This window comes from Pecten maximus, chromosome 11 (genome assembly GCF_902652985.1).
Source record: "Pecten maximus chromosome 11, xPecMax1.1, whole genome shotgun sequence".
Lineage (NCBI taxonomy): Eukaryota > Metazoa > Mollusca > Bivalvia > Pectinida > Pectinidae > Pecten > Pecten maximus.
This window is the reverse complement of record NC_047025.1, coordinates 12147904-12164018: the sequence shown is the minus strand read 5'-3', so window position 1 is coordinate 12164018 and position 16115 is coordinate 12147904. Positions and strand designations below refer to the sequence as shown.

The window sequence follows — 16115 nt, the reverse complement described above, 5'->3', positions numbered from 1 at the left end:
CTCAGTATCAGCTAATGAGGCGCGTGACCGCCTTCTGGATTATATACTTCTGTATGCTGTGTTCGAAAATAGAAGTAAGAGACCATTTCTCTTTATTGTGACTGGATCCTTATGGCGACACCTTGTAAAATTGTCTTCATATTTATTTGTACACAATTCCTAGTCAAGCTGACCAAAGCAAACTGAAGGGCTTTAAATTGCTGAGTGCTGTTGAATTGTATATCAATAGCCAATTAACGAAACCAACAAGCAATATAGTGATCTGTCTTGTCAGCATATCTGTACATTTATCATTTTGGCTTGTCTGTACAAGGGATGGTATATTTTTGAAACCGATTCATAAACATATTATGTAAGTGGTATAATTCAGTATTGTGGTTTTTTATATATGTGTAGCGGGACTGGACTGGGTCGATGATCGGTAACCAGGTAGCTCAATTGGTAGAGCATCCGGCTAATGTTCGGAGGTCCCGGGTTCGAACCCCGGTCTGGCCGCTACAATTTCTCCTCTGCTGTTACCAAATTGGCGCCCAACTAAAATACCCACGTTGGTGGTATAATGGTCTCGTGTGTCTTCGAGGGCGAAGACTTGGAAAAAAGGAGGGAGGTGTGTAGCGGGACTGGACTGGGTCGATGATCGGTGACCAGGTAGCTCATATCAATTGGTAGAGCATCCGGCTAGTGTTCGGAGGTCCCGGGTTTAAACCCCGGTCTTGACGATACATTTTCTCCTCTCCTGTTTCATATATTTACATAACTGAGCTTATTCATTTTGATGTCAAGTGAACCTCTCTCTGAAGGCCAACCAAGGAAGCAGAGCGTAGACCAGTCGCCTTTTACAGAAGTTCATTCATAATGACAAATTAATCATTAGGCATGAAACAAATTGTCTTTATAACGGTATTCATACACAATTTAATTTGTTGTGGTGCAGAAACATGAGGCCAGGTCTGACTGTAAAAACAAATTTAAGAAATGTCATTTTACAATCTCCATAGCATTAGGATATGAAAAGGACGACTGAGCCCACGTTGCATTGCGCTAATATGTTTTCTTATCTTAAGTGATTTAGCCCCAACTTGTTTTTGTAAACATTGACAACTATGTGTATCGAGGTCATCTGTCCTCTCCTGCGATCAAATTAAACAATACGATGTAGTATTCGTGTCATATTAGCATACATCACCACTCTGACCTGTTTCACTAGCAGAAGGTAATTGCTCTTTGAATTACATGGCACAGATCAATTGCAAACGGCTTAGCTGTAGTATTATTGGTATATATGTAGTGTTTCGGCTACATCTTCAGTGCGCTAATGTAACGCTGATGGCGTTCGCTTTGATAGCGTATGTAGTCCTTTGATGTGACAGACTTCTATACACAGACGGGGCATACGATGTATGCTTGGTAGGACACGTCCAGGAACTAATTTGGGAACGAAACACAAAGGTGCTCTCCTGTGAGCATGTGGTAACGGGCCAGTTATATCCACATCTCAGTAAATGTATACATGTCCCCTTAATAGACATACACATTGATTCTGCGTTTGCATGTTGAGAAGGCAGTGTGTTCGTATATTCGATGTTTTAAAATTTATCAACTGCATTGAATTGTTTCATCAGTTTACTTTACAGTTTGCAAATGTTTTTGTATCAATAACATAAAGATAATTGTCATCTCGAGATGTTAAATAGTTCCAAAATGATATAACGTCTCCAAAGCCTGAATTCATTCATATGTTCATTACAGAAAAAAATATGACGTTATTGTAAACAGTTAACCAATTTGCTCACATGGAACAACAGTATATATATTCAAATATCTACGAAAGAATATTTTTTATGTGATTCATCAATACCACACAGCTTTAACAAAGTGAGAACGTTTAGTTTTATTCTACGTTGCGCCATCGTTTTATCGAGAATTGTTTAGTATCTATATGTTGACGAACATAACAAATTCGATAGTTACAAACTAAGGTATTTATATGAATATGGCGCAGTGACCCAAAAAGAACATTTTGATCACGAGGTCGTTTTCTGGTTGTAACCCGTAACGTAAATAATGTTTCATTGTTTAAGCTTTCTATCTTGGACTATATTCTTCCGAATTCTAAGACATCATGTTTATTTTGTCACGCCGTATTTTAGATGGATGTATACATGTGTAGGCCGCTGATATGTGATATTGACCCAAAATCAAAATTGTCCTCGACAGAACGACATTATATGAATGCTTCGATATTGAAAAACAGACTATGACTTTTCCATACTTTTACTGACACCGAGTTCTCGTGACTTTAGTTGTGATACTGACATTTACTCCCTACATAATAGAAATTGCATATATACTGGTACGCTTAAGACTGCCATGCACCATTTATATTCGAGAATGACATTGATATATCTATACCTGCTCATTTTACGATGATTACAAATGATTATGTGTATAGTTGAATGGAGATAAGTAATTAGGTTACAATGTAAGACACGACAGTTCAATGAAAAACAAAAGAAAATATTTCCATTGTTTACTGCACATGTAGCTACATATGCACACGTGATTGGCGTTCATTTGAAATGAAATATTGACAATAATGACATTTCTTGAATCATGAGCTTATTGCAGCTCCTCATCTATATATGTTTTGTACCTATTTGGGTTGTCTCCATCGTTTTCTCGGTATACACAATTTAGGCCCCTACCATCACTTACGAGTCCAAGAATGACAAAATAGCTGTATGATGCCCAATGCATCACTAATGTGTCCTAGAATGAGGAAAAAGATGTACGATGTCCTTAGCATCACTGACGAGTCCTAAAGAACTATATAACTGTATGATGCAATTTAATTTTCATTTTTGGAGTTCTCCTTTATCTAAATCTAAATTTGTAAAGAAAGGTGCTAATATTTTTGGTGTATTTTGGTACAATGCTCACATATGGTTATGTTAAAGCTTGCTGATATTTTGTACTTGTATTTGCAGCTGTGTACCTTACCATCCTGCTGACTTTGAGTGGACTGTCTGTGGCATCAACAGTTATGGTTCTTCATTTCCACCATCGAGAGAGGAGGTTGAAAACCCATCACGTCACAGAAAGGGTCGATGACGTAGTACACAACAGTCGACTGTACAAGGTGTGCCGCCCTAGTGCAAATAACAATCGTAGAAAATCTACACAAATAACGAAGAACGGTCTCAGACCATCGACAGAGAAACTGTTGCAGGATTACATGGAGATTGATGACTCAGAGGCCAATCCAGTTCCAGAGAACTGCTGTACAAACTGTGTGTCTAAACTGTCGAAATGGCGGTGTTGTACGAGAAGTAGAAAGCCATCTAAGTATTTAGGGAAAGAATTCGCGCAAAAACTAGATAATGTCCTGTTTTGTATCGTTACTATCCTAACAGTGCTTTCAACCGTTATAGCCATGATATTATTAATATACTGGTGATTCTGTTGAATAATTTGAAAATAAGCACCAGACAGATTCAGTTATCTGATGTTACTGTTTCAGCAGTTTGCGTGCGCATCGGTTATGATTTGATCAACTTCCGGTGATATAAGTTCCCATTGTGTGGGACCATGTTATCTGCTTTCTGACCGAACATTTGACCTTTAGTTATATCTAGATTACTTATTTTATTATTTTCTAGCGGAACACAAACATACAACTTAATGTACTTGTAAAACATTTAATGGAAAACATTATCGTGATTTTATCCTTCGATAAACAAGAAATAATCCATGTGTTTCAGACTGGACAATAAATGAGTGATACTCTTTATCCTTAATAATAAACACCATAAAATAAACTGCAAATATTTTTCGCTTGCGATTGTGGCATTTTTCTTCCGAAATTATTATGAATATGTATTTTTATTGCGGTATTTTTAATTCACTTAATTGAAATTATTCAATTTAATTCAATTGATAGTTACCATGATATATCTGGGCAATTGTAGCATATTCTCCAAAGCCATGAATCTGGGTTAATTTGAATATGTTGTACAAATAATTGATGTCATAAGATACGCACTCTATCATCTCTTCTTGACGCACTGTAAATATTTACATAAAAAACAGCACGTTTTACGTCTAAAAACCATGCAAATCACTATGAGTTCATTAAAGTTTTCACCATTTTCGTGTGATATATATTCAATAAATATACACCAAGTGATGTTTCATCTGTATGTGGTTTAACCCCAGAATAAAAAATCCGTTAAAACCAAATCTAAAGCTTGCATGTGCTAATGAGTATATAATTTAAGTTACATTCATCGTCCATTTGGCGTATGAGACTTATTTTCATATAATTAAAATAGTTATGATAAAAATTTGACAACATAATTACTGATTGGTGAGTGAAATTCACACGTCTGCCATGCATTACTAACATCAGGAATTCATATCCGTCTCTACGTCTGAAATCCTCTTGAAGCCGCATAGAGAAGATCAAATCAAAAAGTAGATTTTTTTTTCATTAAGATTTACGTTTGCTGACCTGTAAACAAATGATTTTTTTATTTTGTCACATTGTTATTGATTATTTTCTAATTAAAATGATATCTAAAATATCTAGAGTGTATCCCCATTGATATTTACGAGAAAATGCATTTCCGTTCAGCTTAAAGTCATAATGATTTACAGTCGCCGCAATGGCCAGGTAAACATAGGCTTTAAACTGTTATTACCGAACGTAAGGTTGAGGTTGCCAGACAAAAATTGATTTTCCAGATTACTGTATTATGTTACACAAACTAAAATCAATAAATCAAATTTCATCCCGAGACATAAAAGACGTCATGTCAATTCTTACATTATTGAGAATAATACGTTGCCACGAACACAAAACAGATTCGCCCAATTCAATTCAAACTTGTCAGTCATTTCTCCATTACAAAAACAAGCGCCCCGATGACGCAGATTCGTAGATTCTTGATCATGATCAAATCGATGATTTTCTTACACGTGATTTATCATATGATGAAATCCTGATATAATATATTGCTTTATTGCTATCTTGTAATGCAGGCCCATTGAAAATGCGCATTATTCAAAAAAAGAATCTGTGTTAAACCTCTTGGCACTTTTCAATTTTGAAAGAATTAGTTTATTATCGGATCGGCCAGGTATAATACGGAAGGTGTTATAAATCGCTACGCCTACAAAAGGTGCAAAAAATAGTTCGGTTAAGTGCAACGGCGTAAAGAATTTATCCCAACTGGCAGATGTCAGATTAATGTCACATTTTGTTCCCGGAAATAAAAAAAAAAAAAAAAAAACCCACACAGATCGGCAATGATAGCCATATCACAAGACAACGCCTACATGTATACACGACAAAATGGCTATCCACACATGGAAATTCTATTATGTCTAAGTAAAGAATCTTTTATAAAGATTGTTTCTTAATACAAATGTTAATGTGCGAATTGGATGTTTTTCTATTGATCAAGCACCACATAGTTTTCATTTTACTACTAGTAATTGTACTTGTTTAAAGTATCATATAAGCTGTTTTTATTTCTTTAATTCCATGAGTGCAACACGGCTGTTTGGATGGAAATACTGTGCTTTGCAATTGATATTTCTAAAAGCGATGCTGTCATTGACATTTGCGTTCCTGAACAAAGGCGCTCGTAAAAGAGATATAATCACAAATTATATGTATATTCTATTTCATGAGAACGTACTCTAGGATGTATGTACTGATGTGATGAGTTTCAATTACATAGATGTGAAATGTGATTTATCCTTGATGTGCACGTTTTATGAATTATATTATAACGATATGTGCCTATATATTATCAGAATTTGTATATGTGGTTATATATGTTGTGAATGATTTTTACATAATTTAAATGTCGTATGTTTCCTAAATGATAACCATTCCTAATAAATCATGTCTACAAGTTAATTAGCATATAATACGCAACGATGAAAACTACATTAAAAATCACCTTTCATAATATACATGTACAGTGGAACTGAACTAAGCTGAACGCCGTTGGCCAAGGAGCTCAAATGGTTAGATTTTCCGTTTAGAGTACGGAGGTCCTGGATTCGAGTCCCGGCATATTGGTTGCATTTTCCCTCTTCTGTTATATTTGGCGCCAAACTAAATACCCTCGGAGAGGGTATTGGGTCTCATGTGTGTCTTTGGGGTCGAAGACTTTGTTGATGGCGGGAGGAATGTAGCGGAATAGGGCGGGGATGAACACCGTTGGCGAGGTTACTCAAATGGTTAGAGCGCCCGTATAGAGTTCGGAGGTACCGGGTTCGATTCCCGGTCTTGTTGTTTATTTTCCCTCTCCTGTTAAGCATCGAACTGCCAGTTATGGGCTGGTAATGCCAACTGGACAAAGGCAAATTTAATGAAGCGCGCTAGTTTTTCAAATAGAAAATGTGTATTTAATAGTTTTGCGGTTTGCTTCATTTGGCACATGATTAATGCGCCGGTTGGCAGTTTATGAGATGGTAATGCTCAGTTATTATTATCAGGTTATATAATGACTATGTCATATAGTGGTAAGTATCTACATAGGTACCTTTGATTAAAAGAAACAAAAAGAAAGTGAAGCACTGAGCAATGTATTGGCTAACGGTCGCCAAATAACGGGTGTCCCGAAACATCAAAACAATAGCGAATACATGTCTTGCTTTGATCAGAATGTTTGAAAATGTATATACTGAGATACAGAGTCACATCACCAAAGGTACTGTACCAGTTTGAGATTTATATATAATTGACACATCCTTTATCATTCAACATTACTAACATCTTATAGATTTCGAAACAGAGACAAACTTTGTCTGTACCCATCATTGTTTTTTTCTCAAACCCAATCTTGTCTGTGACCATCATTGTCTTTTCTCAAACATATTATTCAATACGTCATACATAAAGATGAGGACATACTGAAACATGCCGTTTTGATATGGTGCACGTAAAAGAAGAGCATATTCTGGTGACGTAGAATTTATATATTACCACATGGTATTCATATTAGGCAGTGAAAATCTCCATGTCATGACTGTAACGTGCATGTCAAACAAAGAAGTATGGTACCACAACCTGTTTAATGATCGCTTAATATTTCGCATAAAATATATAAAGATTTCAATTAAAAAGAAGAAACAACAGCACATATAAATTATGAACGGCCAGGAAATGCAAACATTGAAATGTATGCGAAGGAATTTTTTTTATGTGTAAACAAATATATCTTCAAGGAGAATGAGATGCTAATTAGAAATTATAAAAGGGAAATTTCTTGCCGTTGATTAACAGTCTGGATACGCAATTAAGCATGCGCACTCCATTCAACACCACACACTTGTAAACAAAAATGGCCTCCCAAGTGAATCGCCTGCGGCTGAAAAGGGTTACAGCGTCAGTTAGGAAGCAAAAGAATGTCAAATTGGCTGGATAAAAAGTAGTGTGTATTGGCAGACGAGTCAAACGTGTACGTCCATTTTATGGTTAGCTTTTCCTGTTCTTTACAAACATAGTTTAGAACAATATTGGGAATATATAATCATCTTTTCATAATTCCGAATTGACTTTGAGTTATCAAATAACATCGCAACAACTGAAACCAAATCTGCTGTTTTAAACATGTTTACAAACAATGTTTATTAGCGTGTGTTCCAGTTTACAAAATGACCACCTCGTTTTTAAAACAACCACACGGTGTTTTCTGCGCTAAATTCGAGAGTGATTTCCCGATTTAATTAAGTGGCCACGCTTTACATTGGAAATCCATGTGAATATCCACAGTACATAGAAATGTAATTTGAAGTGTATAAAACACGTACTATCAATAAAAAATAACGCTTTTACCGTTGTGTCCCCTATACCTAAACCCGCCGAAGTAAAAATTATATTGGCAACATGTATTTTCTATTCGTCATTGGATATTTATCGCAGACCTTACCGCCATGTCTCCAATGGAAACTCCAATGTATATGAGAGCTGTATCCAGTGTTTATCGTTTATCTTTTTTAATGATTGTAATTATAATTATAATGGTAATTATCATTGTATCACTTTGACGTCTCAAGGTTTGCATGCTTTTTAATTTCAAACGGAATATGTATTGATTAAATCGTGTCTTCTTTCAAAATTCACGAGGCAACGAGATATAATATAACTTTACATTGCTTGTCTTTTCAATTTGCATTCAATTTCATATTTCATAGTCACAAAAATGTCTAAATCAATTTCAATCCTGCACTGGCAAGGCCAACCAACACCTCTATCGAAACATGGCATTATTATGTCTGTCAACTAAAGGTGCATTTAATAATTGTTCATATGTTTGTGTTGTTTATAAAGAATGTAAATATTTCTGTGTTTCCTTATTTTTTTAACTCGTTTTAATTGTTTCTTTGTAACGTAATATCATTGACATTTCCACCTTGGATAAAAGTATGAAATGTATTCGAAAGGTTGATTTCAGAGCGAGAGCTGATTCGGTACACATGTTAGCAAGTATGCGAAGAATGGAGAGAGATATTGAGTGATGATGTAAAATGTTTTATCAATAAAATTTTCTTTTCACAAAAAACCACGTAATCGTCAGTTTTAATTGTGAAGTGTTACCAATGCCTAACAAATAAATATGCTTGCAGAATACATAAATACAGATTAATCTACAATACTTCTCATTGTGAATTTAAGTTTTAGTTTCATTATCTTGGTTCCTACTTTGAGAATGGTGCATTTCCTTGGTTTGACAAAAACAACTTATTTATGATGCGATTTGCATGAAATCGAAGACGCTCGCCCTTTTTTAATACCTGGCCCTTTGTGTTTAACTACCCGTCGACAACTATGGTCATTTTGAGCCTAAGGGTTTTGAGCAATAATGGTTAGGGCTTCGATCACGTGATAAAGGTCTCTACGTATACAGAAAAGGGGAGTTAGAAAAGTGTAGATAGAATTAAGTATAACAAATGTTCTATTCGAAGGCCTCAGTGTAAGGTTTTCCTTTATTAATTTATTTTTATTTTCTCGATTTCGAATTTGATTTACAGTATAGTTTTAAACATTCACTGATGATTTGATTTCGTTATATTCGCGGTCATACGATATAGCGCGAAAATTAATTTCCCGCTAATATTTTATTAAGCAAAAATGTATCGAAGTGTTTACTGCAAAATGTTTAGAAGTCTGGTTGCTCGAAATCAAATACCAGCAACTAGGTCCGTCTGGGACAACTACGAAACAATTATAGTGTTAAAAGTCAACAAGGTAACAGGTCTCGTCTCCAAACCAACATAAATGGATCCATGGACGACTCTATTAAACAATCACAATTCATTCATCTGTGATCGGATTTTGTAAGTAACCGCGTGTGTTACCATTACCAATATGTATCGGTAGAAGTCAGTGTTATTTTGAGTATTTAGCATGATACTTATTAAAGCCATTTCCAGCGATCTGGATGGAACAATCTTTCAACATATTAAAAGAATAAATCAATCAATCAACAAACAAATAAAGCACAATGGGGTTAATGCCGTCTTGCATAGTCGTTGTTGATATACGCGTATTCAGTTTATGAAACAATAAACAATTAAAAGTTATCTATAAACATTTTAGGACACCCGTACTATTGGTCCATTAGCTTCATAAGGTCGGTTAATAATTCCCTAAGTTAACGGGTTCTAATCAGCTTCAGGAGGATGGGTAGATCAGGTTTACAACGTGTAGGAAATCCTTGGTTCCAATGTGTTAACAACGGCCTTTATTTTTGCAAGAGGTTATAAAGCAAATTTAATATGCATTTGATTAAATAATGACAGCTCAAAACAAGATCATGAACAGTTAAATCATCTTTCGATAGCATTATAATGAGGTTTAGAATTAACATTATATATTTGAGCGACCAACTATTAACACAAATCATGTCATGTACTCTAATTCAAAATATAAATAAAAGATTAATTTACGTGGATACCATTTAAAAAGTACAAAGGGAGTAATATCGAGACTACTTGGTAAAATTATATATGCGTATATCGGTTTCAATGGATGAATTGATCTGCCAATTAATCGCCAGAAAGAAGAGTACACTGGGCAAGCATCGACTACAACGACGACTACAACGATATCATAATTCTTGTTATGCCTTTTAACATGTTACAGGAGATCGATGTCTGGTCAGCACGATCCAGGGGCCGCGGTGGCCGAGTGGTTAAGGTGTCCCGAATCTTTATCACTAGCCCTCCACCTCTGGGTTGCGAGTTCGAAACCTACGTGGGGCAGTTGCCAGGTACTGACCATAGGCCGGTGGTTTTTCTCCGGGTACTCCGGCTTTCCTCCACCTCCAAAACCTGGCACGTCCTTAAATGACCATGGCTGTTAATAGGACGTTAAACAAAAACAAACGAACAAAGTCAACACGATCGGCTCTCGAGTTATCGCGGTTTGAGTTGACGAAACGACAGACAAATGTCGACCATTAGAGTGATAGTCAAATACACACACGAGATTTATTATCGCTAGTAAGCCACGTATCATATATACAAGAAGTGAAAACATAAAACAGATAGTGTTATACCTCAAACTAATGAAAAATGAGGTAAGCTGACATTAAAACAGGAGTCCAGAGATGATCTTCGTGGTCAACATATAATAATAGTCGAAACTGCCGTCAAAATACAATTGATTTCTGATGCTTACATCATCATTTAGCAGAGAAATATCAAATACTTATAGATATTATCATCAAACACATTCCGAAAAAGTAACCGCAATAGCTTACATGGGTGTTATATGATGATTTTCCAAACTGATTCAACTTGAGGGTTACTGCACCTCTTTTTTTTAAATCTCTTTGAAAAAGATTTAGATTTTTGAAAGTTCCTTTCGAAATTTTTACACTTTTGACTACTAGCATCAGTGAGGAGTCCTTGAAATAAAGAGATGCTTTATTATCTCCCTCTCCTCACTGAGGAGGACAGAAAAGTTGTATGGATTCCCTAACAACACTGGCGAGTCCTACAAGGACGAAGCAGCTTAATGTCCTTAGAATCATTGACAAGTCTTAAAAGGACGAAACAGCTTGATGATGTCCCGAATATTTCTGTCGTTTCCTAAAAGGACTGAATAGCTGTATGTTGTCCCTATCCTCACTGATAAAATGTTCGAGACGGATTATATCCAAAACATCACCCAAGAGTCCTAAAAGGACCCTAAATTTGTATTGCACAGATGTATATTTATTATTCGGCACATTCAAAGGTCACAAATTCTTATGCAGTTTAATCGAAATGTAAGCACACTCTAAATTGCATCATTAAAAGCATATCCTCTACTGCTAAGGAAAACCGACATCGGTCAACAGGAATCTATCATGTATTTATCAATAAGATTATACGGTTTTTGTTTCAGGTCACATGTATGTACGTCATAGGCGCTTCCTAAATAGTACTACTATATGATAATGTCGCCCGCCCAGTCGTAACAATAGTCCTGTTTTCTTATCATATTCACACATAATTTGTTTGTGAGTGTGTGGACCTGACACACGCTGTTTTTTTTTTCAGAAATGCTCTTCATGCCTATAATATCGGCAATCCCTTCCAGTTCTTAAGTTGTTATCAAGCTCTGCAACCAGTTAATGGAACCAGCTTATAAGCTTACATAACTATTTAGATCATTCTTCAAAGGGTAAACAATGTGCTGAATTTAATTTTGCAAGAAAGGTAATGAAGCCAATTTGATATGCATTTGATTAAATAATGACAGGTCACCGCAAGATAATGAACAGTTAAATCATCTTTCGATAGCAGTATAATGATGTTTAGAATTAACATTATGTATTTTAACGACCAACCATTAACACAAATTGTGTTATGTACTCTAATTCAAAATATAAATAAAAGATTAATTTACGTGGATACCATTTAAAAAGTAAAAAGGGAGTAATATCGAGACTACTTGGTAAAATAATATATGCGTATATCGGTTTCAATGGATGAATTAATTTGCCAATTAATCGCCAGAAAGAAGAGTACACTGGGCAAGCATCGACTACAACGACGACTACAACGATATCATAATTCTTGTTATGCCTTTTAACATGTTACAGGAGATCGATGTCTGGTCAACACGGCTTTCGAGTCCTACAATGTCCTTAGCATCATTGACAATTCATAAAAGGACGAAACAGCTTGATGGTGTCCCGAATATTTCTGTCGAGTCCTAAAAGGACTGAATAGCTGTATGATGTCCCTATCCTAACTGATAAAATGTTCGAGAAGGATGATATCAAAAACATCACCCAAGAGTCCTAAAAGGACCCTAAATTTGTATTGCACAGATGTATATTTATTATTCGGAACATTCAAAGGTGACAAATTCGTATGCAGTCTAATCGAAATGTAAGCACACTCTAAATTGCATCATTAAAAGCATATCCTCTACTGCTAAGGAAAACCGACATCGGTCAACAGGGATCTATAATGCAGGATAGGCTACCAAACACTGGTCAACGGTGCCACTTATAAACCTGTATTTATCAATAAGATTATACGGTTTTTGCTTCAGGCCACATGTATGTACTTCATAGGCGCTTCGTAAAAAGTACTACTATATGATAATGTCGCCCGCCCAGTCGTAACAATAGTCCTGTATTCTTATCATATTCAAACAGTATTTGTTTGTGTATGTGGATCCTGACACACGCTGACCTTTTTCTGAAATGCTCTTCGTGCCTATAATAGCGGCAATCCCTTCCAGTTCTCAAGTTGTTATCAAGCTCTGCAACCAGTTGCTGGAAACAGCTTATAAGAATAGATAACTATTTAGATCATTCTTCAAATGGGTAAACAATGGACTGAAATTAATTCTGCAAGAAAGGTAATGAGGCCAATTTGATATGCATTTGATTAAATAATGACAGCTCAAAACACGATAATGAACAGTTAAATCATCTTTCGATAGCATTATGATGGATTTTAGAATTAACATTATATATTTGAGCGACCAACTATTAACACAAATTATGGCATGTACTCTTATTCCAAATATAAATGAAAGATTTATTTACGTGGATATAATTTAAAAAATATAAAGGGAGTGACATCGAGACCACTACATGTAGGTAAATTTATATATACGTATATCGGTTTCAATGGATGAATTGATCTGCCAATTAATCGCCAGAAAGAAGAGTACACTCGGCAAGCATTGACTACAACGACGACTACCACGACATTATAATTCTTGTTATGCTTTTTAACATGTTACAGGGGATCGATGTCGGGTCAACACGATCCAGGGGCCACGGTGGCCGAGTGGTTAAGGTGTCCCACACTTTATCACTAGCCCTCCACCTCTGGGTTGCGAGTTCGAAACCTACGTGGGGCAGTTGCCAGGTACTGACCGTAGGCCGGTGGTTTTCCTCCGGGTACTCCGGCTTTCCTCCACCTCCAAAACCTGGCACGTTTTTAAATGACCCTGGCTGTTAATAGGACGTTAAACAAAAACAAACGAACAAACAAGTCAACACGATCGGCTCTCGCGTTATCGCGGTGTGATTTGACGAAACGGCAGACAAATGTCGACCATTAGACTGATAGTCAAATAAACAGACGAGATTGATTTTCGTTAGTAAGCCACGTATCATATATACAAGAAGTGAAAACATAAAGCAGATAGTGTTATACCTAAAACTAATGAATAATGAGGTAAGTTGGCATTACAACAGGAGTCCAGAGATGATCTTCGTGGTCAACATATAATAATCGTCGAAATCACCGTCAAAATACAATTGATTTCTGATGATGACATCATCATTTAGCAGAGAAATATCAGGTACTTATAGATATTGCCATCAAACACATTCCGAAATGGTAACCGCAATAGCTTGCACAGGTGTTAGATGCTGACTTTTCCAAACTGATTCAATAAGCGGTTACCTCACCTCTATTGTGTTTTAAAATCTGCTTGAAAAAGATTTAGATTTTCGAAAGTTCCTCTTGAAATTGTTACACTTTTGACTCCTAGCAACAGTGACGAGTCCTTGAAATAAAGAGATGCTTTATGACTTCCTTAACCTCATTGACGAGTCCTAGAAGGGCAGAACAGCTGTGTCTGTTTTCCCTAACATCACTGACTAACATGCGAAGGACAAAACAGCTTCATGATGTCCCTCTCCTCAATGACGAGTCATAGAAGGACAAAACAGCTTTATGACGTCCCTGACAGCATTGGCAAGTCTGGAGACAAGACTGAGAAAGACGAAACAGCTTTATGAAGTCCCTCTCCTCACTGACAAGTCTTAGAAGAGCAACAGTTGTATGAGGCCCCTAACACCAGTGACGAGTCCTTGAAGGACGAAACAAATTTATGATATCCCGAACATTTCTGACGCGCCCTAAACAGGCGGAACAGCTGTATGATGTCCCTATCCTCACCGATGAGTTACCCGAGAAGGATGATATCCAAAACATCACCCACGAGTCCTAAAAGGACCCTAAATCTGTATTGCACAGATGTATATTTATTATTCAGTACATTTAAAGGGTACACATTCCTATGCACTCTAATCGACATGTAAGCACACTCTAAATTGCATCATTAAAAGCCTATCCTTTCTGCTAAGAAAAACCGACATCGGTCAACAAGAATCTATAATGTAAGCTAGGCTAGCAAACACTGGGCAACGGTGCCACGTATAAACCTGTAAGATTATACGGTTTTTGCTTCAGGCCACATGTACATTTTGTATTATGTATGTACGGCATAGGCGCTTCCTAAATAGTACTACTATATGATAATGTCGCCCGCCCAGTCGTAATAATAGTCCTGTATTCTTATCATATTCACACATAATTTGTTTGTGTGTGTGGATCCTGACACACGCTGTTTTTTTCTGAAATGCTCTTCATGCCTAAAATAACGGCAATCCTTTCCAGTTCTCAAGTTTTTATCAAGCTTTGCAACCGGTTGCTGGAACCAGCTTATAAGCTTTGAAAACTATTTAAGTTATTCTGCGTTTAAACTATCTTTGTCTCACAACTCTACGGGCTATACTGTAGCTTAGATGCGTTAGCGACATGGTAACAACTCCCCGTAGCATTTCAGTTATTGACTTCCTACTGGAGAGTTCGAATTTATTTTCAACTGCTGTCTTTAAACCGTGTAGTCCAAACTTGGAAGTCGGAAGTTGGATTAGCCGGTTTGATTCACTCCTATAACACACATTTGTTTGTTGTTTTCTTTCGATTAATACTTTCATACTGAAGTCTTAGAAATACTTTTAATAATGTGTGTGCCTGTTCATCTAACAAAAGTTTACGCCTGTCGAATTCCGCATTTCTCATTTGCAGCTGATATTATTACTGTCCATCTTCTAATTCTACAGTATACCCCGCCACCTCGTCTTCCCAGTGAAAACATGGTGGGTAGATCTTTGAGATCTTTAACATAAAACTTTTCATTTGTAATATAGCAATTGATAACAATCGAAAAGGCAACAACTGTCTTATATATGTATGAGGGAGCGTTAGAACTACACATCAAATCTCGCTTTCTCGCTCTCTCACGAGAATGCGAAAACACGACGGCGAGGGAGCGAAAACGCGAGAATGCGATTGCCGTCGCAATTTCCCGCGTTTTCGACCTAAGGTCGAGAGAGAGAGAATGCGAGATTTGTTTGGCCATTTATGGAGCCACCATACATATGTCTCTGCAAACGTTATCATAAGCTAACGTTTCAGACAATGATACATGTACCAACGTATTTTCAGACGGTCAAAGTCCCGAAGCCAGACTCACAGTAATGACATCGACAGTCATATTACTGTCTTTTACGTCACGGCTAACGATATATCTAGACTGTCACCAGGTCAACCAGCCAATTATTTTATAATTCTAATGTGAAATACATAAACATCCTCTCATTTCCCTAGCTTCCTTCCATTTGTATGTTGTTACACCTAGTAGATAAGCTTATTATACAAATAAGTTGGTTTACCAAAGTTGTCTGGGAAGTAATATAGACTGCTAGGTGGCGACGTGCCATGTCACCATTACAGGTCACACCGGGAGTGCTAGGATTGCTTAGTGCGCTTGAACTACACGCACAAAA

At 36.5% G+C, this 16115-nt stretch overlaps 1 protein-coding gene and 1 non-coding gene across 2 annotated transcripts in view; both read left to right on the top strand.

The window, feature by feature from the left end:
• The window catches only part of LOC117338440 (neuronal acetylcholine receptor subunit beta-3-like), a 79953-nt gene extending 76340 nt beyond the window's left edge, over positions 1 to 3613 (top strand). Inside the window, exon 6 of the mRNA XM_033899793.1 lies at positions 2988 to 3613. Coding sequence (XP_033755684.1) covers positions 2988 to 3457 — 470 coding nt within the window. The 3' untranslated portion in view covers positions 3458 to 3613. The remainder of the gene's footprint in view (positions 1 to 2987) is intronic.
• Positions 424 to 495, top strand: Trnai-aau. The gene has a single exon. It is a non-coding gene; the product is annotated as a tRNA-Ile (tRNA).
• Positions 3614 to 16115: the final 12502 nt, after the last annotated feature.